The sequence below is a fragment of the Bemisia tabaci genome, chromosome 7 (assembly GCF_918797505.1).
Source record: "Bemisia tabaci chromosome 7, PGI_BMITA_v3".
Lineage (NCBI taxonomy): Eukaryota > Metazoa > Arthropoda > Insecta > Hemiptera > Aleyrodidae > Bemisia > Bemisia tabaci.
Window position 1 is genome coordinate 31,679,805 of NC_092799.1, and position 27,838 is coordinate 31,707,642.

A 27,838-nucleotide genomic window follows, 5' to 3' on the forward strand; every position below is an offset into this window, starting at 1 on the left:
ATATGTTTACTTTTATAAAATATAAATGCAATATTTTTTTAAAAAAATGAAGAAATATAGGTGATGAGGAGAAGGAAGAAGTGTATGAAGTGTAGGAAGGTAAGGAGAAGGAAAAAAAGAAGGTCCCTACGGAAGGGAAAATGTAAAATAATCCAAAAAAAAATAAGAAGAGGAAAAAGAAGAAGAAGAAAAATACGAATGTGAAGAAGACAAGGAAAAAGAAAAGAACGAACAATCTTTTTTTCTCTGTCTTTGTCTCGTTCTTTTTCTTCTTCCTCTTCATTTTTCTAGTTTTTTTCTCCTCCTCTTCTCTTATTCTGCCTTTGTCGTCAATTGTTTTCCGAATCGACCTCGGGATAAAGAAAACTCAAGTCTGCCAAAGTAGGATCACTTTCTATCATAGCATCGTTAGTGAACCAATAGTTCTAAATCACAGCAAAGGTACAATATTGCAACGATGTTCCGTAAAAATCGTTGTGGCAGGAAACTGTGTCATTATTTCATCGGGAAAATTTGAATGTCCATTTACTGGCGCGATTTTTGCCAAGTTTTCAAGGCCTATTAGAAATTGTACAGTAGTGAATAATCATAGATCTAATGATTTTACACCAATCCGGCAAATAAGATTATTATCTGGTCAATTTCTACAATGCCATTAATCACCCGCATTGCATGATTGCCGAGACCCCTTTCTCGTCTTCAGTTTTCCAATCTAACAGTCAATGAAGTGTAGTTTTAGGTCCTTTGAATCTATTTATTTCATTCATAGATGCAAGTTAATCGTAGGGAACAGAGTGTAGAATATTTTGTAACTCAAAAAGTCTCATGCACACGCACTGTCCAGTCAGAAATGGACCGCGTGTAGCAGAAAGGAACCAAGCCACATCAGCTATTGCCAATATTTTTACATGAAAACGGTTGCGCGGATTTTCGTGCAAATTTCAGTGTATTTTCTCTATAGTACGAAGCAAATTCCTTAAACTTTTCACAGAAATCCGCACAAACGTTCCCTCGTAAAAAAAAAAAAATTGCCCAGTTAAATTTGGCAACAGCTGGTGTGGCTTGGTTCCTTCCTGTTAAACGCTGTCCAAATCTACAATATCTTTGGAATCTTGCTCGTTGTCAAATATTGTAATAGTTTTGTAATTTTATGTCAGCACGTCCTTGGATTTACTCGAGTAAAGCCCCCAAACCAGTAGCGGCAATTGTAATAAAGTATTGGCATGTCTCATTATTATTTAGATGTGTCTAATGGAAATAAGCGACACAACGAGCATCGCGCGTGTGTGCTGGGAAAACCAGAACGCCTTCAATTTCATCGCATGCAACATAGACATCCATTTAGCAGGAATAGTTGCATCAAAGCGTTATCTACCCGTCAACGCGTTATCAACCGCTCACCATACCATATAATACGACCCAAAATATTGTAACCTCTTTGAGACAATGTCATTTCATCGCGTAGCAATATTGAACGCAATATTTTTGAGAAAACCTGACCATAAACAATAACGAGTGCGTTTGAACACAGTGAGAATTAACATTTAAGTGCAAACTTTTTTTTTTTTTTTTTTTTTTTTTTTTTTTTTTAACTTCAACAGGCAATATTGATGCAATGCGTCTCATGGCGATATTGCTTTCTTTCCCATAAGCATGTTGCCTCAACGTTGCAACAACATCCCCTATCAATGTTGACTCTAATTGAAATATTTTTGGAACTTTTTGACTTTGTTTTCCCCGCGAAATGGCTTGAACCCAGTACCGTTTCACCACCTTGTTACATACAATTCTGGCCATTTCTTAACTTTTTTTCATTTTCTTTTTTGGTGATATTGAAGGAACGTTGTGGCAATATCCCTTTGCAGGGGAATGGGGTGCAAGTGATGTAAATTACGTGATGACATGAGCTGCTTAAGGGGGCGGGGCACTACTTAGTCCGGTCACGCTGTGCACTTTGCAGTTGATTCCCCCCTTTCACTCTCTCTCTCTCTCTCCCTTCCATGATGTGGACCCGGCGGATGACATCACGGATCTTTGCAGTTTCCGCACGTTCAGCCGACATTTTGCGTGCGTGTCAACTCCGCGATTGGAAGTCGGTCACGGTTCCCTCCGGTCAAGCGCTAATCCACCCCAATCCTTTTGCATCCCTTCCTCCTTTATTTCTTCGAGCTGAATTTAAACGGTCTTTGATGCGGGATATACCGAGACGAGCAGGGACGAGATATTCGAACTTAAAGGGATGGAGAAATTCTTCATCCGATATGAGAAATGCACCAAAAAAGGAACCGAAAGCAATAAAATGTTGCTAAGATTGTGCGGCTTACCTTCTTTGCAATAAAATTACTAAAATCATGCAAAAAATTAAATTTACAGTGGTAATCTTTGCCTTGAAATCATAGTTTATCGGTAATAATAATAAAAAAAAAAATTGTTCAGATAATAGGTTTATATTTGCAAAGTAAAAAAAGTTGCATAATCTTAGTGACATTGGAAATGCTCTTGGCTCCTTTTTGCAAAATGTATTCCACCTTTAAGTTCGGTTATTGTGCGAAGTGGAGTACCAAGTAACTCGGGCCTTCGGTTGATACTGAGGTCTCCCGGTTTTTCCATTGGTTTTTTGTGCTGAATTCTACCATCTTGAACTGTACCAAAATCAGCATAAAATCTGGGCTGATTAGTGTTACCTTCCTACATAAACCGAAAATAACATAAGAACACAAATATTTTTTATGGTGCAGCTGAATTCTTAGATGATCAGCGGTGAAGCTACTAAATGGACTGCATTTTGCAATTTGGAACTATAAATTCTGGCTCATCTGAAAAAATACTTATGTGCTTAGGAAAACTAATGGCTCATACGTTGTTTTTAAACCGGGCCAGAATTTATAGTTCCAAATTGCAAAATGCAGTCCAAATCACGTATCCCGTTTGCGATTTTTAAAAATCACCGCTCTCATTTCCTTTTTTGAAGAAGGACGAATCTATATCATTCCTTGAAGTTTTCACAGAGTTATCCTCGCACTGAGAAGAAAAATCACGGAAGTTTTCAAGAATTGACGATAAGTAGTTTTCCATTTCAAAAATGAAGCATGACAGGAAGTATACAGCGTCGCAAACCGTGAACGTGATCTGGTAGTTTCACCGTCGCACAGTGCGGCATCCGTATGGACGATGCGGACAAAAATCGGCAACAGACACTTAACTTTAAATATTGAAGATATTAGCACCGATATAGAAAAATCCTATGGCACTATCAAAGTACAACACTTGAGGAATATAAAAATGTTATATATCCAGGATTTTTTGCGTATTTTTCGAGAAAAGTTCATTCTAAGTTGGCAACCTAGAATTAGCCCCCTGTTACCAATGTAAAAACAACGTGATACACCCAATTTTTAACTTCAAATATATCTCTGATCGTCGCAAAAAGTTGCAAGATCTTGTTAGTAGAAGTGAAGTTAGATCTATGAGGATCAAAAAATGTCAACCACCTAGAGCATTTTGCGTTTCAAGCGAGTAATCTTCATTTGAAGTTGACGTCTTTTTTCCGTGTGTCTTTTATGGACCAGTGATTCTTGACTCATTTTCCGCCCATTTCCTACCCACATTTAAAGTAGTTTTGGGCGAAAAATTTGAAAATGAACCATCACTGTGAGTCAGAAATATCTTTAAGATGACAAACTCCAAAAAAAATATTCAGATGTCGAGTTGTGAATTTTTTATTTTTGTCCACGGATGTGCCTTTTCTTTTTTAAGGTGGGCAAAATTTTCCAGAATTTTAGCTTTTTCCCCTTTCGTTTCAAGGAATCCAGATTTTCTCAAAAACTAACGAAACAGCATCATAAGAACATATAATTTTTAGAGCACTCAAGTCTCAAGTACGACGGACTGACCGCACCAAGTTCCTCGAACTAGTTAGACCGAAATTCTGCGGGAGCTTCCCGGTGTAATACCGTCATAGTGAAGAAAGAAGTAAGTGCATGCTGCGATGAACCCTGAGACACATAAAAGAATGCGCTAATTATGGCTCATACAGAAATGTACTTACTGCTCTCTTTACTATCACGGCAATGTAGACGAAACGCTTATCACGCCCAAAAGTTCAATTGTTTTCTCACGAATCACCACTAACAAGCTGTTCTGACAGAAGTGAGACTGCGTTGCCACATTGCATCGGAAACCTCGTTTTAAAGGTGACTCATTATCGAATACCAGTGCAAGGTGGCATCCCTGTAAGGAGCCCTTGTCAATCCCTCGTCGATGTTATCTTGTTTCCTATGTGAATAAAGTGCTCTTTCCGTTGTGCTTTAGTTGGACGTATTTCTCCCAAACGGAACTATGTGCATTATGACGTCAGCCCAGTAATGCATGTATTCTTATGGGTCTCAGGGCTCATGTCTTAGTGCACATAGTTCCGTTTGGCAGAAATGCGTCCAGTTATCACCTCATGCTCACTAGAGAGAAGGGCAAAGTTGCACGCAGCGGTGAAAAGTCAGCGGAAATGAGGTTGGAGGAAAATACTGCCGTGCTATGGAGAAACGCCGTATGAACATTTGAGAGTTGCCAAATTTTCCTCGATAAAATATGTAATTTTGGCGCAATTGAGGACACCGCACCAAGAATAGCCTACAAGCGTATAAGTTGTTATTACGCCCATCTGCTTTTCGGATTCTACGTACCCTGGACTGTGCTATGGTAGCGATAGAATATAGATAGGTAACGGCTCGAGGTCGAATAACCTTTTTTTTCCGAGTTAAGTCAGGCCTCTGGATCTATGGGTGCAAGAACGACCTATAAACGGGCCTATAAGGTGCTAGTTACCCCTTCTTTACTCACTATCGATATTCTTTCATTTTGCGTTAATCATGCGTGATTAAAATGATTTATACTTCATATTGCCACCAAAATGACTGTTGGGCGTAAAAATGGCCTATAAAGCGCTTTTTTAAATTAAATATATGAAAGTATAAACCCAAAATTTATCGCAAAATTTACCCGGCATCCTTCAATAGAAGGGTTAGGTCACCCAAAAACACCAAAACAGGGTACCTGCATAGAAAAGTCTGCGCAGTACATAAAAAACAAAACTTTAAATGCGTTTTTCTCAAAACGCGGTTTCCAGTTATAGGCTGTTCTTGGTGCGGTGTCCTCAATTTAAGTTTAACTTCCCTTGAAATTTTCAGATATTTTAGATCAAATTGTCTGAAAACTTTGGAAAAAAATATTTATAATTTTTCCAGTAGATTCGGTTTTTATTAAAGGTAATTTGGCAACTCTTAAATGCTCAAAAGGCGTTTTTCCCTAGCACGGTAGAATATTCACGATGTAGAGAGATGGTAGAGTGCATAAGCCAGTGCGGATAATGGTGGCTCAAAATGATTTTTAGGATATGCATAGCCATCTGCATCTAATCTAGAGGTAATCTATAGAATATGATCCATCCAAGATGGTCGTTTGTAGAGGGGGGGTATTGTGGTGATACTAAACTGAAAAAAAAGATACGAGCTATACAGCCATGTCATTCGTTCCGGGATCAGTGGCCGGAAGTACCGGGTGCTGGAGCCGTAGCGTCGATTGCTCTGGTGCCACGCCCGGAACTCCCGGCCTCTGAGCCAGGAAAGCGGATGGAATGTCCATTTAGCCAGTAAGGATAGGGCTCCTACGACCGGAGTTTTTTTATTTTTTAGTGTAACACTTATCTACCCATGTTTGGAGCTATGCTTTTTGACTCCTCCGCAGTTCAACACCTTTCTTCTCGCGTATTAAATAAAAAATGAAGAAAAATTCAATGTTTCTCGGAGCAAAAGAGCCAGATGACTCGTGTATGACTTATGATTTAGGTTTCATAATCGGATTTCTTTTTGAGGATCTTTGCCTTAACGAAAAATTTCGATGAAACTTGCATTGCTCACTATCTAGGAAGATTTTTTCCACCAAACTGCTCCCTCATTTGGAAAAATACTCATAAAAGCGCTTTATTGCTCTCAAGCTTATTAACATTTTAACGCCGTAGAAACATTCGGCTTGTATTAATACCGAGGTCCCGGTTTGTGTTAAACAGGTTTCACTTATTTTGTGGGCTCGATCAAATGAATGTATTAATGCCGAAAGGAACTATGTCTCACGCAAATCCTATGCACTTAGTTCCTTTTCGCATAAATACGTCCGAATGTAAAACGAGTGGTATTATTTTACTAGCCGTTCTGGGCGCGCTTCGCGCGCCCGTCACGCCTAGCCGGGGGCTACGCCCCCTGGACCCCCGGTCACTCGCTGCGCGAGTGACATTCGGCTCGCTTCGCGAGCCGCTTTTGTCACTATATTTTGAAGATTTCATAGAAAACATTATGAAATTCTCATTCCACAATTAACTTGTAGAATAATAATGGCAGGGCAAGAAATAGACTATATCTTATGGACGGTTCCCACTTAGTAAAAACAGCCAAAACCACGAGAAGGTGAGGAACCATTGTTAGCCACTTTTTTTTTTTTTTTTTTTTTTTTTTTTTACTTTTCTGAAAAAATTTACTGAAATTTTAGTTGCGTCCCCTAAAAGGAAACACGGAGAAAAAAATTTTGTGCATGGAACCCGAAGCTGAGATCATATGGATCTCTGAAGTTTTCGGATCACGCATCCAAAAAGTTAAGGTCCATCTGCCGAAGTTCGGGTCAGACAATTGAAGTAGTTCGGTATATACCGAAGGTTTCAGGTCACACATCTGAAGTACTCGGTGCATACCGAAGTGTTTCAGATTTCTGACCCGAATTTCGGCAGCTGGACCTCAAGTTTTAAGAGATTCATATGATCTCAACGTCGGGTCCCATGCACGAAGTTTTTTTCTCCGTGTGAGTATTAATATAAATTTCAACAAAGTCAAACACAGTAGAGAACCAAGGAAATCACAGTAGAACAGAGAAAAAATACCGTCGAATAAATAAAGAAAACTATTATCGAAAAAATTCTAATTATTTGGAAAGTAATTCGCTGGCGTAATCAATGCGTAGCTGCGTAGGAGCATGAGCGAGATTTATCATCAACTGACCGCTGGCCGGTAGGTACTTACCTGGGTGGGCGAGCGCGACAATACGTAAGCGGAGGCATATCGTTCGATTGACAGAGGAATGGGGAACGTTCAGACGTAGGGGAAAGGTTCAGGCTGAACAGTTCAACACAGCGCAGCGTCAGTCACCGGGTGGGGAAGAGAGTCCGGGAGGGGACACTTCCCCTCGAGTGAAATAGAAAAAGGCAGAATCCTTCGAAGTTTATATTAATGATGATGATGTCTATTACATTCAGCAACCCTGTAAGTTGATACGTGGAATTTTGAAATCTTATTTAGATGCGCGATGACGAAAAGGCGTCCTCGAAAATTATTCTCGTGCCCGGAAAATTAGGGTGAAAGAAAGGCGGAGGTATAAATAAAATGCAGCACTGAAGACTCTTGAGCCCTCAACACACAAGTGCCTTGGAATTATAAAGCTCGTGAGTTACGCTGCTATTTTTCCACGAAGATAGGTAGTTTAATTTCGATGTCCTGATAGCGTTTCCAAGAACCCGAGTAGGTGGATTTCAATAACACCGAAGTGGAACCTGCAAATTCCGAACAGCTCAAAGTCTGTGAGGAATACTTCCGATTAATTTATAGAATTTATGATGATGCGTACTGTTCTAAGTATCAGCTTTTACCCCGCGTGCATGAGGTTCTCGGAACTTTAGGTATCTGATCTAGAGTGTTTAAGTTGAGAAAATTCTGGGAAATACTAATGTCAAAGCCGTAAAGATATAGGTATGAATATTGCGTGGTGAATCAAGCGCAGGAGAAAATACGTCAATTTTATTCGTGGACTCACTTCGCTGTCATTCTTGCCTCTGTATTCGGAACCGTGTATTGTGAAAAAACTCGTAAGAATTTGCCGGTGAGTGAGAGATTCATTCCTTAAAAGACTCCCATTTCTAAAATATACTTCCAAGAACATTGAACAGTTGATTTTTGACATCAAATTTGGATTCTACATATGCCTAGAAATACTTCACAATCGGCACCTTACGCGGCACATTTCCAACATGAACATTTTCCCCCGAAAGGGTCATTTTGCAGCCATTTTGGATTTAGGCCTTATCTTGGTGTTTAGGACAATTTCTGGCAGCAGATTCGGATTCTACGATCAAACTTAACAATTGACACTTTACGCGGCATACTTGCAACGGCATTTTTTTTTTTGTAAAATCCTTAAAGGATCATTTTGGCCGCCATCTTGGATTTTTACGGGGGAGTTCCGTGAAATTTGAGATGTTATAATCGATTTCCGTATTTTAAACAGTAAATGCTTCTGCTTGCATAATGCAAACTGAGTAAAATTGTTTTTTGAACAAGAAATGAACAATGTCTCATACAGAAACGGGGTATTTATCTGTATACTGGGAATAACTTGTATTTTTTTTAAGGTAAATAGATGAATATTTTTTCAACGACAGACTGTATATTCTTGTAAAAGGATATGAGCGCTGAGTAAATAAAGTGTCTCGATTCAGCACATCTACTGTTTACGGTGGAGGCAAAGACGAAAATTTCACGATAAGAGACAAGCGTACTCTCTCTTTAATAAAAAAAATGGGGGAAAAATACGTCGTAAGGCATGAGAGGGCAGGGGAGGAGGGCTCGCGGATGTGTTGTTTGATCTGGAAGTGCACGCTTCGATGAAATCGTGACTCGCGGTGCATCGCGCAAAAATCGCGAGACCGCGCCGGATGTGCCGAGGTGCTCTCGCAAAAAAATCCCTGAAATCCCTCGTGACAGTTATGTCTACTTCTCGGTTCCGCAATTACTGAGGACAATCGCGTCGGTGGAACTATGTCCACACACCGTAGCAGAAAAGAGTCGGTCGCACCGTGCGACAGAATATTTCTTTGATGGTTGAACTTTGAAAATCAGCAGAAAATAAAAAAATGTGGCCCTGCGCTTCACCTGAATGTCTGATCTTACGGGAAATGTTGCCCTTCAACACAAGTCCGACCTGATCATCTATTATTTTTAACCTTATGGTCTTCGGCAATCGAGTCGGAAGACGGAGGGAATCGTATAGAGAAATGGGAAAAAAATAGGAGAAAAAGGAGGAGGAGGAGAAGAGAAAAAGGAGAAAGAGATGTAAAGGAAATTAATGAGGAAGAAGAAAAAAATGATGCTGAAGAAGAAAAGGAGGAAGTTGAAGAAAAAAAAGAGGAAAATGAAGGAGATGAGGAAGCTGAAGAAGAAAAAGAAGAAAATGAAGGAGAAAAAGAGAGAGCTGAAGAAGAAAAAGAGGAAAATGAAGGGAAAGAAAGGGAGCTGAAGAAGGAAATAAGGAAGCTGAAGAAGAAAAAAAGAGGCAGTCCGAAGATCCGTCAAAGGAACTTATATAACCTTTGACAGATTGATACTAGAGACAGTTTAATTTTTGAGTTGAAATTTCAAAATCTGACTCTCTGATCCAACTCGACGAGAGTCGTCTCCACGAAAATTTTGTCCCGGTAGACTAAGGCGCCTCTTCCCATGAACGAGCAAACATATGCCGGCGTTGTTATCCATATTTGATCGCCCGAATTCGCTCACAGGCAAGAGTTGAACGACCGATCGCTCGCAGAGCTGAGTAGCGAAAGGGTGTTGATACAGGACTCAACAAGTGCCAATTCCACATTTCCACCCCAACCGCAACAAACAAAGCTCCTTCGCGGAGCGACCTGAGCTGCGGTCCCACAAACACCACACGACGTGAAGATTCGGCCGTGTGAATTTTCGACCGCGTGATCAGGTGCTATAATTCCTAACTAGCCTTTTGCCATTGAAAAGGCGATTCGAGTCGTTAACACCAAAGGTAACACAAAGGAATAACCCCAAGATGCTCAAGCCTGGTCAAATTGATCCGAGACTTGCCAAATTACGTACCCCGCGGCAGTGGCGTCGCGTGCTTTGCGATATATCGATTGATCCACCATTTAAATCCATGAAAAAAAATCGATTTTCGGGTCGTTCGCAACGAATACCTTTATAATCGATACTTTGCTGTAGCATCAAATGGGGAAATATCGATAATTGATCATTTTCGCCTCGCCACTTCCCCGCGTGCGCGGGTTGTGTGGGACCGTGCATTGTGCATACGAACTCTAGATTTAAGTCTTCAAATACATCCTAAAATAAGAATCACACTGAAAAAGTATGGTAACGTCTACTATATGTCAACTTGATTTTTTACACAGTGATATCATTTAGTGGAAATAACCAGAATTATAGCAGTATTCACCAGAACTCTGGTGATACCTACCATCGTATGGTAAATGCTACCATAGAGTCCGGTGCTCATTACCGTACTCGAATGACTGTGTCAGGGTGTTGTGAAATATACCATATTTTTTTTTCAGTGTAAACATCAAATCGAAAAAAAGAAAACAATTGAGTGTCAACACTGCCAAAATTAAGGAGAAACGTATATTCAGGCCTCGTTTTTTAACTTTTCCTCCGACTCAAAGTGGCACCACCTCGTTGGCCGTACAGAGCGGAGCATTGCGAGTTCACGCCTCGCGCCGCCATCGCGCCTTCAATTTTGTAAACGCAACACGGACATCCATCAAGCACGAATAGTTGCATTGCTGCGCCGTCATCAACACGCGTCCATTTCCTTGCTGTGCTTCCTCGGCGCGGTGGTTCCGTCGGTCCTGTTTGTAGTGGTGCTGCAAGGGCTTCGTGAATTACATACGGAATACGGAGCTTTTAATATTACGGCCTTTCGGAGAAACCATCGTTCGTCGCGTGTCAACAAAACCCGGGAGCGGAATGAAGACTCCCTTTGTGAACAGACCAAGTTCCGAGAAACGAGTTAAAGTGACGTAAAGTGAAAGTAAAGGCCCTTTTTTTTCTCCGCGCTTTGAGTCCTCCGGGCCATCAATATGCAGGACCTGAGCGGTTACTCGACTCGTAAAACGGCGGCGAAAAATGTCGCTACCGGCTGGAAAACCGAGCTGCCAGTCCGGCAAGGAAGCTTCGTAAATGGACGGGAGTAAAAAAGGATTCCAGCGCGATCTGGCGGCCACGCTGGAAACTTCCGTCATAAAGCGGCGATTTCGTTCCATCGATTCGCGCGACAGATCGGCAATGAAAAGCATAACGGCCTCCAAATTGCTGGCCCGTCGCGAGGATGCCGCTCCGGGCTTGAGGTTGAGGTTAGGTTGTGATGTGCCATTGATTTTTTTCGAGGGTTCAACACTGAAAGAATCTTCAAGATACTCCATAGGGTCGTCTGTATTGTTAGATTCAACTAAGATAACTAATCACAGCTAATGGCCAATCTTCTCCTTTATTCATTATTTATTACTGTTATCCGCACGATGTTTAATTGTTAGATTTGGACGTATTTATGCTGGAAGGAACTATGTGCAAGTGGAAGGATGGGGTGTGTTCGTGAAAACTGCATAACAATGGAAAAGTGGGTACAGTTCCTTTTGAGAAAATGAAAAAGCGGGATTTTCTATTAAATCAAAAGGATGGTTAGGATGTGATGTGCCGTTGATTTTTTTCGAGGGTTTAACACTAAAAGAATCTTCAAGATACTCCATAGGGTCATCTGCATTGTTAGATTTGGACGTGTTTATGCTGAAAGGAACTATGTGCAAGTGGAAGGATGGGATGTGCTCGTGGAAACTGAATTAAAAACGATGAAAAAGTGGATACAGTTCCTTTTGAGAAAATGAAAAAGCGGGATTTTCTATATAATCAAAAGGAACTAAGTGCTAACTCGTGAGCCGTGGGCATGTGGCAAGAGCCTTGTGGACAAGGCTCATGAGTTGAAGAGTCCCGCCACCAATCTTCCCGTCGTGTCAGTCTTCCGTCAGTCTTCTCGTCGGCCTCGATCGTTGCCGCTGACGTCACTAGCGCTTTTGAAATTCCATTCATTCTCATGGCCCGACCACTAACGAACACACCCCATCTTTCCACTCGCACATAGTTCCATTTAGCATAAATGAATCAGTGAGAACAAAAACACACCAACTCGAAAAAATGAAAATAATGACGACACACAGAAAACTGCACAGTAGGTCAAGAAGTAAGTCCAAGAAGACACTTTTTGGTGCCGAAGGAAAAGTACTTAAGGACACTTTTAAAGGTCGAAGTTGGAACAGATTCGCTGACTTTAATGACCTTCATGAAAATTGATTGTTCTTTATGAAAATTGAGGATTTTAGAGTTACCAGGTTGGTGTGTTGGTGTGATTCAAATATTGTAGTGCATCTTACACTTAGGAGTGCAGCTTATTTTGCCCATGAAAACTAGAGTCTCTGAAAAGGGAGAGCTTTGCCACGTCTATGCAACTCTCCTAACCCTTGCCTTCACGGGACGTTTTCACGGGATTTGTCCTGAGTTCGAATCGCAGGGATGAAATTTCTGAGATTTTTCCCAGTTACCATCTCCACGATATGGAGCTCTGGTGTTTCTGCGACAAGTTTGTGTGGGAATAATTAGTAAAAAACGAGAGTTTAACTGGGATTAAGATAATAATTGAATACAGTCAACAGTTAAACAAATTATATCAATGAAACAAACACGAACAATCGAATAAACAATAAAATATAGCACAGTTTGTTATCACTTTTTCTTCATTTCTCGGTTGGCCCTTGAGATCTCTACAATGGGTACAAGGATCATCGACTTTGCAGGTGGGATTTTTCTCCGCGGCAAATTCCGAGAAAACCTCCCGTCAAGACATAGTCCTGCATTGGCTCATCAGTTTTAGGGTTACCATGGGACTTTCGAGGACCAATGCATACACACCCGATTAAGAAGATTTGTATTATTAAGGGAAAAATGTATTATACTTACAGAAATACAACGGATGGTATTATAAACCTTTGAGTGAAACACACTCCAGATTATTTTTAGTATTTTTGTCAGGCTCAAATAAAAACCCTGTGTAAGCACTGCACAGTTTCAAGGTACTCTTATTTGCGATAGCGCTGTTTTGTTTTATGGATTTTTCCTTCCTTTGCAGTCGTGCAATCCTTATAAAGTGTAAAATAAGTGAGATGTTGGGCACCTCTATGACAGGGGATCGTGTTAGGAGGAGCTGAGTTTTAATAGCAGCTCCAGTGTCTAATCCACGTTTGACCGTATTTTTGCGCTGCTTTTAACGCAGGCATTTACCGCACAGTGGGCTACTCACGAATTTTCATAGCTAGACTACGTTTCTCAAATTTTTAAAACTGCTGATGTGCAGCAAAGTTCTTCGTTGAAGAATCAAATATACAACATAATATTTTGACACGCACACCGAATTACAAATCATTCAATTGTTTAATTTTAAAGAGACAATCTTTAGAGGAAAGTGGTTTCACGCCAAAGGCCAGTCTCTTTGGAAGTTTTGACCAAATTAATATTATCTTCCTTTCGCCTCGATGAATCGTCTCCTTCTACTTTTTGAAGAAATTTTTCGAAAATTGAATTGAATTTTTTTACTATTTATCTTTGTTTACTGCAGTGTATCGTCGTATGAATGTCTTGTCTCAAAAAGTGAACTTTCCGTTTTCCGCGGAAATATTGTTTGTAAGCTGCGTTCATCCATACAAAGAAAAAATATGTGCGGATTTTCTTTATTTCGAACAGCGCCCATGTCCGAAATTTCAGAGATCTATAGATAATCATGAATGGACGGAAATTTTTTTTTTTTGGTTCGGCAATCTTTCTCTCTTTTTGGTATTTTATTTTATTTTTTTTTATTTTTTTATTTTTTATTTTTTTTTATACAACGTTTTTTAATACACGTGATTTAAAACGCTTTTCATTGCAGGTGATTTATTTATGAACGGCCCCTAAACCACATGCATGAGGCTTCCCTATGGAAACGATCTGTTTAAGGAGCCACCATGAGCAAGGACCTTATGCACTCTTATAAATCAAACCCAGAGAAATGCCCGTGCACACATGATATAATAAAGTACCGATGGTAAACAGTATCATGTCCTAAACCCTTATCACAGACTTCCACCGTGTCATGGAAGATTGCATAAGCACTCGAGAGCAGGCGCCGCGTGAATGCACGGCACACGACGCTAATCATTTGAGAGCAAAGCGGGTGCATAGCTCCCTCACACTCAGCTTGGGCATCCTAATTGATTAATGCAGTTTCACTTGTGCCTGAGCGCAATGCTCTCTTCACCCTCTATCCTCCAATTCTCTACCTTCCATCCCTCCCCCCACCCTCTCTGAGCCACTTGTGCCACCTTTCTACCTCAATACATATTTGCTAGTTAGTGCTGAAAAGTAGCAGATTCCCCCAGCAAGAAGCCGATTGCACGAATGCCAAAACTTGCGTGACAAATCTACGAAACTGCAGATCTCAATCGCGTTGCTCAAAAATTTTGGCTCACATATAATGTTTTTAAGTAAATATCCTTTGCATGACAGTTCAAAGAATAATTTTGAGAGAATAACGTGTGAAATTTTGAGCGAAATCGATGATCAGGCCTTTTTTAGAAGATTACAATTCGACCGCAGATTTTTATTTCACAAATTAAGTTACCCGCTATAGTAATGTTACCATTGAAATGTTGGGAGGAGAGGACGCGGAAATATTCCCGAACCGCTGCACCAATCAAGTTACGTGGTTTGGGAACTTTACCCAAAGAATATAATTATTGCCATCTTCTCTCGAGAGATAAGAAGAATGGCGGTGAAATTGCGACAAAATCCATAAAAAGTCGAGCAAAGTGATTGATGAAACGCGAGTTTCTAAGTGCATTTTTTCTCCCAGCTAAAATGGTCTCTCCCTTTCTCCTGTCTCGCCAATCAAAATAGTAAGAGGGATAATGTGCAGCACCTGCAACACTGCAATGTAATTAAAAGGCTCTGAGCTACAGCACACTGAGCCGTGTTTCCTTGCAAGTTCAATTGGAATTATTGGATCGCGGCTCACAGATTGCTCTGATGAGGAGAAACACCGCATGATCATTCGAATGTTGCCAAATTTTCTCCAGTAAAAAACTTATTCTTGCAAGCTGTCTACTGGTATGGAAAGTCCGGAAATAGCACTGATGTTTTTATCTGGCAGTCTGGCAGTACTGAAAAAGTATGGAAATTCCCTATGAAGGTCAGGCATTTTTAAAATAGCCTGTAAAATATACAATCCAGTATTTTCTTGCTAGATCGAGATTGTAAAGCCAGTTGATCCTAAGGTCATCAATTAATGAGCTTTGAATATCCTGGCTACGTTATTTTTCTCGCGATTTGAGCTTGAATTTTGACAATTATCTGACTCCGTCCTTTAAACATACCGTAAAAGTACTGAATTTGTCGGCTTATGAGGTACTGAATTTTTTGGAAAGCTGCTGAATACGTACTGTAAAAATACTTAATACTTGCCAGCTAGTTTTAATAGACACCTTATTTATGCGACACAGAATCCGGATGTAGAAAGTTGGCAGTTTCGAAAACGCCTTCAATTGTGGCGTGATACCTCCTGCATTCCGGAGAGTACGAATAGTTGTATCCTTGCGCCTTAGCAATGCGATGAAAGATTAATATTGAAGTAGGCTCCACGCTGGCCCTGTCGGTTTCCTTTTGCCGCTATTGCAGTTTCGACCGCATAGTTATATTGTTCTCAAGATAGAATTGCATTCAGCAAATGGATAATTTTATAGAAGAATAAACAAACGGTAAGAAAAATAAGTAAATAATGGGAACTTAAATCAACAATCAATTTAAAGGTACCGAAAAACTATTGGATTTTTGCTGCTTATGAGGTACTAATTTTTTTAGAAAGGTACTGAAAAAGTAATGTTAATGTACTTAATATTTGCCAGTCAGTTTTAATAGACACCCTATTTATGCGACACAGACAGAATCCGGATGTGTAAAGTTGTCAGTTTCGAAAACGCCTTCAATTGTGGCGTGATACCTCACGCATTCCGGAGAGTACGAATAGTTGTATCCTTGCGCCTTAGCAATGCGATGAAAGATTAATATTGAAGTAGCCTCCACGCTGGTCTTGCCGGTTTTGCTTTGCCGCTATTGCAGTTTCGACCGCATGGTTTAAGTTTTCTCAAGCTAGAATTGTATTCTGCATATGGATAATTTTATAGAAGAATTAAAAATAAACAAGCGGTAAGAAATATTATTAAATAATGGGAACTCAAATCAACAATCAATTTAAAAGTACCAAGAAGGTATTGGATTTTTGCTGCTTATGAGGTACTAAATTTTTTAGAAAAGTACTGAAAAAGTACTGTAAATCTACTTAATTTTTATCAGCCGGGTTTAGTAGGCGGCGCCGTCTTGAGAAAAGTTATGAATATTTCTCCCTCAAATTTTTAGATAAGTACTTGGAATAGAGAATTTGTGTCTGAAATTTGATGAACTTCGCGTTACAGTGGAAACTACTGAGTGAACTGATCACGAGGATACCCTTGGTTCATGAAGGGAACAAATATTGGAGAAGATAGGACAAAATGATCTAATCTGCTAAAATACATATGTTTAAATGGGAAATGCCGCCAGATGACGTCACTAGGCGGTGCATTTTCTCACTTTTGAATTCATTTTTAGACTATTTCCCATTACAGAAAACAAATACAAAAAATACTGCAAAATCAGCTCTTTAAGCACTCTCAGGCGAATCAATTAAAAACTTGCGTGCAAATTCTCCATTGAATTGAAATTTCAATCAGCCAAAACTTTGGGAGGGAAATATTCATAATCATCTCTGAAAACTCGTGTTTAATCAAAGGAAACCGGCAACTTCTGAAGGCTCATACGACGTTATTCCTCAGCGCGGAAGGATATCACTCCGAAACATTTTAGATCGGGTTAAGATGATCGGATATACTGGAAGTGACATTCCACTTCTTCCTCGAGGGCCAAGCGTCCCAGTTGATTCGCGTATTTTGGCAAACGCGGTTTCCATTCATGCGCCAGCGGCAAAATTATGGGTACGTTTTAGCTTGGCCCAACGCCAGGCTCCAAGTGGCATTGTCTCGTCGCACCCGATGCATTGCCAACTCACCGCTAAGTTTCCCGAGCTAACCAATGGGAAATGGAAGTTTTAATGCCAAAAGGCAACACCATAATGTTCACCTACATTCCCTCTAGAGATGCATAGTCATTATGTAAGTTCACCGGCTTCCGGATCAAGTGTACAGTCGTGAATTATTATCTTTGAATGGGATTCAGAAACCTTTATTTATTGCCAACATAAAATGTTAAATAATTGCCGCAATGTCTCAGTCGTGACCTGGTATCAAATCCCATTGATAGTTCATAGGTGGAATATTATCGAACTTTAATTCGAAAGTTAAGACTGGGTTACCGGTATAATTCATAATTCAATCCTAATTTTCGACTATGATGAAGGTTAAACCAAACTTTGTTAATACATGACATTTCCTCTTTGTTCAGAAAAGGAGACTGGAGTTTGTTCTAAACGGAACTGCAGTTTGTGTAAGGAAAAAATATTTTTGACACTGAATTTCAAATAAAATTTATGGGAAAAAAAAGGGGGGGACAGAAAATTCATTATTGCATTCGGTAAGGAGGCCCTCCTCAATCAGTATATATTCAAGGAATATAATGCTGCCGTGCCAAGGAAGAACTGCGTATGAACATTCGAGGGTTGCCAAATTTCTTTTGATGAAATGCTTATTTTTGAGGAAAATTATATGAATATTTTTCCTCGAATTTGCAGGAACTGTAGATTAAAATACGAACAATATTCTCTGAAAGATTTGAAGATAAATATATTAATAAGTTTACCAGGAGATTAGTGTTTCATCAAAGAAAATTTGGCAATGCCTGAAGGTTTATACGGCGTTTTTCCTTAGCACGGCAGTATGAGTACCCGTATGCAGCTATGTGCTTTTGTGGATGAGCCTGAAATAGTGTAGCTCGTATAATTGCAAAATCATGTAGCCTAATGGAAGCTCGGAATTGAGAATACATAATTTGCTTCGATGCAGACTTTTTTAAGTACGATCCGTACTAAACCGTCATGAAAATGAGACTGACTATTTAATGTTGCAGGTCTCACTGTTCTATTCATTTCTTGTCACGGAGGAAATTTCCTCCAAATAAATTGTAGCGGGTGCAAATTATTTAAAATGAGAGAGACAATTTTTAATCTTCTTGTTTCAAGATTTGTCATTTTATTGTCGAAATAAAATTACGGTAGTGCAAATCAATGGGAATTTCTGAATGAGAATGTCACCAGAAAAGAGTTTCCACACCCTGGATCATTCATGCCGCGAGGTCCCATGGCGACTCCTTGATTGGAGTGCCGCTTTCTAATCTCTCAGGGCAGGGACTTTCCACCGTGGAACTGAGTAGCTGAAAGGATATATACTAAGAAAACCACTATGATGCTCTCAGCCGTAGACCAGACAAAAAATAATAAAGCTGAGTGTGCTTACTGACGGAGAAGCATGGAAGCTAGGAACATTTGACATCCTCTCCACAAAAATCTCAACAGAAACTATAAACAAATTCTTTAAACATGCGCGTACTTTACTCAATAATTACTCTTTAATAGTCAAAGTGTCGTAAAGAGGATTGCTTGTTAAACGATACTTGATAAATTGATTGATAGTTCCTTTGATTTTTTGCCACTTGCAAGAAATATCGCATTTTGCAATGATTCATTGACTTACAAGGCATTCACGCTATTATTCCCGGGAACGCACTGACGCACGGTGTATAAAACGCCTTCATTTACGTAGAAGACCACTTGAGCACCTCAGAGCACGTTTAGTTGCTTACTGCCCCTTAGCTCTGCTAGCTACAGGAACAGCTAATATTATTGCAGTTATGAACAAGAGCACATACAGAGCCCATTTTCCTACATCCGCCTCATTGCCATGATGTTTACAAACTTTAATGTACGTGCACGTGAATTTTAAAATTTTCGAAACCATCATTTTTTATTCTGTGATGGTTTGCATTTTTAAAACTGGCAAATTATTGTAATCCCTCGCAAGGATCTATTTTCAAAACTGCACTGTCCAGTGTCACTCGATGTTTAGGAAAATAGTATTTTAAGCGCTCAGCCGAAAGGGAGCGCTTTTGGATTTCAACTGTCTCTAGAATTCTAGTATACTGGTGGTAATGTGTTCAAATGGCGCACCAGCTCAACAACAAAATGCGGAAGAGGGACCTAACGTATTTAGAATAGATAAGTCTGTAATACATCTATTCAATGTTTCTGATGTCAAAACACGAAGGACGATACTCGTTTTTCTATTGTCTATTTTTTTATCGGTAGTGTAGTTTCTCAAAATTGATAGTTGAAATTTTGTTGTGTGAGTTTTTTCATCTCAACGATACTCGTCTTCCTTGAGGAACTACATAGAAAACAGCTGAGTGCTTCTCGAGTAATTCTCTAAGAACGTATTTGATTGTGAGCATTCCCGTTTGTTTTATGGTGCTACGTCACTCGGTCAAATTAAACCAGTCGGGGCCTTACCCAGGAAATAAACTGTGGAAGGAGCGACTATGCCCTAAATCTGGAATAAAGAAAAAACCTAAATGAAATCCCTTCTCATGCAACGCAGATTGGCGGGAGGCACAGTCCACCATCTCGGCTTTTGCCTTGACGCTCAGCCGTATTGCTAACAAACCACCCTGAAATGACATTTTAATGACAATGCAGTAACATTATAACCCCCCGTTTTATGGCTTCACCATAAATAAACCCATAAACGCCATTAATACAATCGAGGCTCGTGATTTGACACGTCTCGCGTCTTAAGGGTGACCGTTGCCAGGAGCTTTTGGAGATTTTATGATTATGCGACTGCTTATGACGACGCGTGCTTGACCAGCCTATGCGAGTCTTCTTGCTATGGATCTTTTGAGCTTATACAGGATATTTTTTAAACTGAGTTTAATAGTATTATTATGTTAGTACACATGTTTTCCGATAACAGGTGCTGCTTGATAACATTTTTTTTCAAAGAACGGTTACCTTACAATCCTACATGTACGTGCATATTTAAGAATCAGTATTCACGGAATCAAGGAAATTCGTTGAATATACAGGGTGTTTCAAAAGTCCGCACACTCCACTTACTTCTAAAATTTACTCTAATTTAGCTATTGAGACGAAACTTGGGGAGTGTATATTCCAAAATCGCTACTCAGCAAATTTTTTCAACCCAATTGCGTATGTGTAGACGCGGTGACCTAGCAGAAAATAATAATATACAGTAAGTGTTACGAGGTCGGCATTGATGAGTGTTTCCAGACTACAAGACTAGCTTTGAAAAAACGAGGATTATAAATACGTGGCGTGACGTCTTTTGGTTAAATCGACAGAACGGAGGAGCGAGAAAGAGGAACCAAGCAATTAAACGCGCCCTGAGGTGCTCACATGGTATTCTCCGTAAATGAAGGCGATTTTTCCACCGAAACTATCAATAGCAAAACTACATCTTTTAAATCGCAAAATTTAAATCATCATAACTTCAATAAGGTTGAACATTTTTGGACGCTTTTCTGCTAAATGTTTGCGCAATACTTCACAAAGCAGTGGATACAATACTTGAATTTTAAGAATCTCGCGGGTAAGAAGACTCTTTTTTCCGGAAACTACCACAATTTGAATAAAAAAAGAAGAATAGAAAAATAATTTTATCTAAGTTGATACTGATACTTTCCGTATGACTTCTCTTCAAATATCTTTCAAAGAAGGTAAAAATTCACTTCTGAACGAGTGTAGTATAGTTCAAATTGTATTGAAAACGACAGAGCTTTGCCAATTCCTAATAAATTACCATAAACAGCATATTAGGTTTTAGTATCTAGTTCACTTTAAATACTGATTTACAACTAAAAATAAACTTGACAACGGCAACGAGTAGGGAATTCAGATATCATGTTTCAGCAGGAACCTTTGAAACAGTTACTCCTTTAATGGACTTGATTCTTCTCCCATTTACTAATGCAGGTAAAATCGGTTGATGAAAAATTTAAGATAGAAAAAAGAAATTATCAGGGTTACTACATTCAGGGAATACCGGGAATTGTCATGAAATTTTAAAAAATTGGGGAAAACCTGGCCATGTTAGGGAAAATTACGAAAGCGTCAGGGAAAAATTGTTAAGTTACCTATGTTTACTTTCTAGATTGGGTTTGATCTTTCGATCTGCAAATTTTGCGTAAGAACTTTTTCAAGGCATTTCTTTATAACCTTCTGACATATCTCCTATCGTCAGGGAGTTTTACCGAAACGTGACAGGTAAATTAGGGAAATGTCAGGGATTTCATGCGTTTAAATTCTGTGGCAACCTTGAAGTATACCTTTCAGGAAAATTTTAAAAATTCTAATCCGTCGTATACTTTGATGAATTTGAGCCCTTGCCATCATGCGACTGCAATGTGTTCAACCCACTATCTTGCGATGCTTTGGAATCACTGCTGTCCTGCGACTTTAGTTTCCTGGAATCATGACTATCGTACGACTGAGGCGTATAATTAACCTGCGAGGGTAGCGGTCGATGCACTTTAGATTTTTTGGATCGCTGAGGAGTGGCGTGCTTATCTTGCAATCTCTTTGGCAGGAGTCTCCGCGGAATCGAAGAAATAAATCTGTCGGTGAACTCTCTGCCCGGACATATGTCCAAGAGCCACTTCTTGATCCTCTCGATCCGGTTTCGCGAAAGGGATCGCGGCAAGTGAGCAGGTATATCTGAAGGGGCCGGGGGTGATAGAGTCGGTTCGTCTGGTGGTGGCCGCGGTGGGGGTGACCATTGCCGCTGAAGAGGGTGGTCGGGTTGGACGACCCTGAGGCGCTCGGGGGACTGTACCCACGTGGGTGATGGCGGATGTGGATGTGACGGGGGATGCGAGGGTGGCCGTTGTCGAGAGGATTGACGAGAAAGTGGTGGAGACGACTCTGGTGCCTTCGGCCGGAATATTTCAGGCAAGTTGTCAACTGGGATTGCCTTAACGTGATCTTCGTTGACTTCTTGTTCACACAGTGTGCTGAGCCATTTCTGTATCTCTTTTAACCGCTCTTCCTCGTCGTCCGTGCTGATGTCGGAGGAGTCCAAGAACTTCTCCCAACGTGCAGATTGGCAACTGTGGAAGCAACAGAGACTATGTATCGTAGAGACACGGAACGTCAAGTTTTCCCACCATGTACAAGTTTGTTCTTTTATTTGTTTTCTGATTAGTTGGCATGGATAAGGTATGCTTTCTTAAAGGTATGCATCTTGTCTATATGTCGCAGGCATACAGCCATTTCCGACAAATAGTCATCTGCCGAGGCAAATAAGGAGCGAAGCGGAATAAACTGTGACTGCCTAGGTAAACAGCAAGTTTCCTAGGCAAACTGCGAGTTGTCTAGGTAAACATCGAGTTGCCTAGGCAAACAGCGAATTACCTAGGCACACAGCTAGTTGCCCAGGCAAACAGCAAGTTGCCTACGCAAACATCAAGCTACCCAGGCAAATTACAATCTGCCTAGGCAAACAGCGATGATTGTTACTTGCCGGAAATGACCATATGCCTGTGATGTGTACATTCTGAGGAGGTGCAATTCCTTTGGCCCCAAATGGGTCCCTCTAAAGTTGTGATTTTTAATAATCATCTCCCCGAAAATGTTACTTCACTCTTTACGCTGTTTCATGTGCGTGGTAATTTTTTGTTAAAAAATGAAGTTTAAATTGAAATAATGTGCAAGAATGAACCCACTCGCAAAAGAGCGCATTGCATCTCGCCTCTCATCGATGAGATGGCCTGTTCCGTAAACTTACACTTCTAGTCACAAAATGTTATCGTTACGTGTATAGGTTCATTCATGTTTACCAATACACGGCCCACAGCTGCTTGGATAGCGGACATTTGTAACCCTTTGCGGTGCAGGTTTTTTTCTTATTTTAACAACCACGATAGGCGAGAGCTAATGCGCTTTTTTGCATGTTACCTAATCTTCGTTCTGTAAAAACATTGCGTATGTAAAGTGCATCACAAAAATAAGTAGCGATGAAATGAGAAAAATCAATGATCAGATCATTGAAAGTTATTCCTCAATATAGTCCCGCAACCCTCCTACTAATTAACCCGCGTTCTTTGGACATGGATATATTACCTTCGCGAATTCTCCTCTGGGATTGGCTTCGACCACGTCACCCGCAGCTGTGGACGACTTGATCCCTTGGCCATGCTTTTGGCCCTCCTAAATATTTGGCCCATGTATTGCATAGTCTAGAGACAATAATAATACAGATTATTACGAGTGAAACGTGTCCTGAAAATACTTTGATAATTTTTAGAAAAGATAGCGTGTCACAAGAGTATTGTTTATTTGGAAACTAGACACTATTAGATTTTGTTCTTCAAAATGTCACAATGTTCAAGCGATATCAAGGGAAATTACTCCTGCATTTTAATGTTTAGAAAGGAACGTGTTTTTAAGCTGACGAACAATATACTTACAAAGATCGGAAGGCTCTGGAAGATTCTAAATCACTGCTTTTGATTTTTTTTGTGTTATTACCTACAATTTCTTGTGCGTATTATATCTGTATTAAGGGCATATATTCTGTGTTTTTTTTAACTTACATCTTGAAAAATAATTCAGAATGGGCCTATTATAAACTTCAGCTACAGCAAAAAGGGTTCTTTCTCCTAGCAAATGGTTCGAAAATTATGATGAGCGCATCGTAGAAGTCTGAAACACACTCCTATATAATTTCACAATCTGCGTCAGATCTATACGGTATTTTTTTAGCTCCCCGCTTCACAAACTATACTACGGCACAGGTGAACTTATCGTAAGAAGAGTCGCTCCATCCAACCCTCGCGCACCAGGAAGCTACACAATATTCAACATGACCGAAAACACTCTGAACGAGACGGGATCCTATCAACCGGCCGGCGTGTTAATATTCACATTTTCCTTGCGTTGATAAAGATCATGTTACCACCTCTTGATTTGTGCGCAGAAGTGTCAGCCATTTTGAATATTGTGTAGCATCCTAGTGTGCAACAAGTTCGATGGAACGACTCCTCTTACGATGAGTTCACCTGTGCCGCAGTATAGATCGTGGAGCGGGGATTTAAAAAAAAAAGAATATTATTTGCGTAAATTGTAAAGTTAGAAGTGTAGCATTTCAGACTTCCTCAATGCGCTCATCGTAATTTTTGAGCCATTTTCTATTAGAAACAACTCTTCTTTTTGCTCTAGCGGAAGTTTGCAACATGCTCATTGAAGGCAAAAATTGATTCATCTAGTAAACACACACACACACACACACACACAAAAAAGATTCTAACCGTAGGATTAGTGATTTTCGTTAATGGAGCTAGAGCCTTTTTCACCCTTTTTGGTGTCCGTGAAGCCTTGCCTGTTTTGTTTGTCAAATTTGAACTGCTACTCGAGGACGAATAACTGAAACGAGATGAGGAAAAAATTACATTTTTTTTGGGTATCATTATCATGATACATCAGTATTGGGTGAAGAGATATAATATACGTGTCAGTTTCACTATTCATTTCAGTATTTGGCGTCAATACGCTTTGTGTAATCAGAAGAAGAGCCTTTTTAAACTCACATCGGTCAAAAGTTAACTGATGTATTGCAAGCAAAGGAAGCGAACAACAGACTTCGATACACGATCAACTTCCTGAACCAATTACCATCCAAGTGTCGGGAGTCATCAGACTTATATTCGTAACTTCGCTTTATTTTCAATTGAAAATTTGGCAGACATTTTCTGACCGGCAAGGAAGGATGAAAAGTGACACTACTTTTTTGATCAAAGAAGACTGTTGCATTGATCGGTGGATTGAACAGTCATCAAATGGTCTACATTGATTGGTATTGGTTCGGAATTTGATCATGTATAGAGACCCACTCAGAAACCAAATCTTAGTCATCGCGGACTAACCTCTGTTCTAATTGAAATTTTCGTGGGCTTATGTGATTGTTGATAGACGGGTATAAACACGCTGGTTTTCACGAGATAGATTTATCGCCAGTAATTCGCTTTTGACAGTCATGTGATCGGGATTTGCTGAAGTTCGTTTCGCAATCGCAACAAATGCGGGCGTTTTTAGAGTGACAGTGTAACAATAAGTTGTTTATCAAACAGGTTGAATTTTTACCCGAGCTTTTAATAAGTATAAATTAGTTTGTGCTGATGAATTTTAAAGCCATGCGCATGCAGTGTTGTGAATTTTTTAAACGATTTAGAAACTGGTGAAAATCGATGAACAATGAGATTCGTGGAGTTGCACCAAGTAAATCAACCGATGAGCTTCATGTAAATCAAAGGTCACGAAATAAGTGCAAATCGATCGATAGTCATTAAACCATGCGGAGATTTTAAGCGAATTGATCATATTTCACGTGTTGGTTCATGCAATTTTAACTCAAAATCTGCACTTCCGTGCGGAGTTTCTGCGAAAATGATGCCGAGGTTGTTGACCTGAGCACAAAAATGAAAATCACGTTCCCATCTGTTAACAGCTGTTACTCCACTAATACTAGATGCTAATGTTTTTAGTAAAATTGTCACCGGTGATGAGGCACATGGGTGTTGAAATAAGGATGGTTTTGCAATTTCTCTGCATAGCAAAACGCAAAATGTTGGGATATTTTCGCACGAAAATTTCCGAACATTTCCTTTGAAAACAATTATAGAAATTTGGAAAATAGCAACTCAGACTCCTGATTTTGTGGTTCTAGCTTTTTCATAAGTTTTACCTATTGAAGCGCTCAGCCGGTAGATAGTGATTTTTTATTTCAATCTGCCTCAAGAATTTTAGTATATTAATGGTGTAAGTCCGCAACCTGGTATCTCGTTTGCAGTGTTTGAAAATCTCCGCTCCTATTTTATTTTGTTTTAAAGTGTACAAATCGACTCCATTCCTTGAAGTTCCTGAGGGATTTTCGTCGTAAAGAGAAGAAAAATCAATCACGGCAGTTTTTAAGAACTTCCGTCAAGTATTTTTCCATTTAAAAAAACATAGTAAGACGGGATGTCTGCAACGTCCTATACCCAGATACATGGTTGTGGACTTACACCGTCGATATATACTAGTGGCAATGCGTTCAAATGGCACACCGGCACAACAACAAGATGGCGAATGGGGGCCTCACATATTTACAACAGATATATTTGTTATACCTTTATTTAATGCTTCTGATATCAAAGAGGGGAAGACAATAATCGTTTTTCTATGAGTAAAAATTTTAGTGTATTTTTCTTAAAATTGATTGTTGAAATTTTAGTGAGGCGAGTTCTTTTACTCAACATTGCTCATCTTTTTGGAGGGACTTAAAAACGCGCCTATACATAGAAAACAGCCGAGCTCTTCTCTAATACGTTCGTATTGAAGCTTACCCTGCTTATTTAGAATTGAAATAATAAAAGTGCTTAAATAACGACATTTTAAATTGTTTCATGCTTCAGTCAATCTGAGGGTTCAATGCAATTTATTCCTACCTTGTTGAAGGATCGCGTTTGAGCTTCTGTTTAATTGTTCTGGCAAGTTTGTGTCTAAAAGTTTCGCTACGTTCCAAATTTTTAAAGTTATTTCCATCACTCCTTACGTGCAAAATTTGCTCAGGATGATCTGATTCTACAATGCTTTGGATTCCATTTCGTGTCAAGGCAAGGGCTCTCTCTCCAGTCCATATCTTGTTTCCCAGCAGCTCATCTTTTTCCTCACCCTACAAAAAATTATCCGTTTTAACTCTGAGAAAAAGGGCCACTGCCTGAAGCAGGATGGAATTTAATGAGTCAATTGCGTATCGTGGGAATGTTTCTTTTTTTTTGCGACCATGCCGGAGAATGAGTCGAACAGATATAAAGTCGGCTAAAATGCCTAGTAATACATATTAGTAGAGATATTTTCCACGAAGAAATAAGTTCATTGGACACAGACACTGCAATACTGGTGCCAGCTCTAAACATAGAGATCGAACTATTTGTTTTTTCGAAGCGTTTCAGTTCGTAAGATCGGAGATTCGGTTTTTGAGATCAACATCTTCAAATGAAGCGAACCAATAAAAGAAGTTCGTTCACAAGAATCGAACATTCGCCTGGGAACCGAGAAATTGCCTCCTTAAGCTAAGCATAGTTATCGAATATCGAATCCATCGATATAGAAATTCAGACGCACACCTCACACGATCGAGCTTCATATTTTTTCAGTGTAATATGCTGTAGGCACCACATAGGTCTCTCACAGAACGTTAAAAATTGGGACTTATTCCGTTTATTGCCCCAAATGAAGATTATGATTTACAAAAAAATTAGCTGAACTGATTGTGAGTGCGAAGTCCTATCAACAACAACAGAGAGGGAGAAAATTAATTTTCCTCGTCATGCATCATCAGGCAACGGGCGGCACCCGATTCCCTCCCGAGATTCCCTCCCGGATCCGATTCCCTCCCGCTAATGACCGCTGCCCAAGACCGTTTCCGATTCCCTCCCGCTAATGACCTTTAATAAAATGAAGCGGCAACGTCGCATTAATCATTCAACTTACCATTTCCAGAGAGATGCGCTGTGTTCCGTGAGTGTTTCAGGAAAATTAGTGTATATTCACAAAATTATGATGATTTGATGGAGAAAGTGAGCTAGGTTGATAGAAAGTTCCCAAAGTCTGTTTCATATGTATGTGTTCACATGCATGTTGTATGTAGTTTTTCTGTGAACATCCAGCAGCCATGAACATGACTTACTACTGTGATTTTATTTTTTGTGTGACACATCTGGCTCTCTACACCCCTTTTAGTTTTTCTGTGAACATTCGGCAGCCATGAAGAGGGTCATAGAAGGGAGAGAGGGTTCTCAAATTTTGTTTTATGCATGCATATGAA

The 27,838-nt window shown here is 39.8% G+C and overlaps 2 protein-coding genes across 3 annotated transcripts in view; one reads left to right on the forward strand and one right to left on the reverse strand.

Moving 5' to 3' along the window:
* LOC109032147 (neuropeptides capa receptor) overlaps positions 1-27,838 on the forward strand; it is a 240,643-nt gene that overhangs the window by 47,972 nt on the left and 164,833 nt on the right. The window lies entirely within an intron of this gene.
* On the reverse strand, positions 17,994-24,377 carry LOC109032148 (uncharacterized). The gene is made up of 3 exons (XM_019044131.2): positions 24,282-24,377; positions 23,095-23,210; positions 17,994-22,082 (listed from the first exon to the last, which is right to left on the reverse strand). The coding sequence occupies exons 2-3, from the start codon at positions 23,205-23,207 to the stop codon at positions 21,326-21,328; spliced, it is 870 nt and encodes a 289-aa protein (XP_018899676.2). The 5' UTR covers positions 23,208-23,210; positions 24,282-24,377; the 3' UTR covers positions 17,994-21,325.

Coding starts and splice junctions, on each gene's coding strand:
- LOC109032148 (XM_019044131.2), bottom strand. CDS start 23,207: ATGCAATACATGGGCCAAATATTTAGGAGGGCCAAAAGCATGGCCAAG. Junction 22,083..23,094: donor CCAGAGGAGAATTCGCGAAG/GTAATATATCCA, acceptor TTGCTTCCACAG/TTGCCAATCTGCACGTTGGG.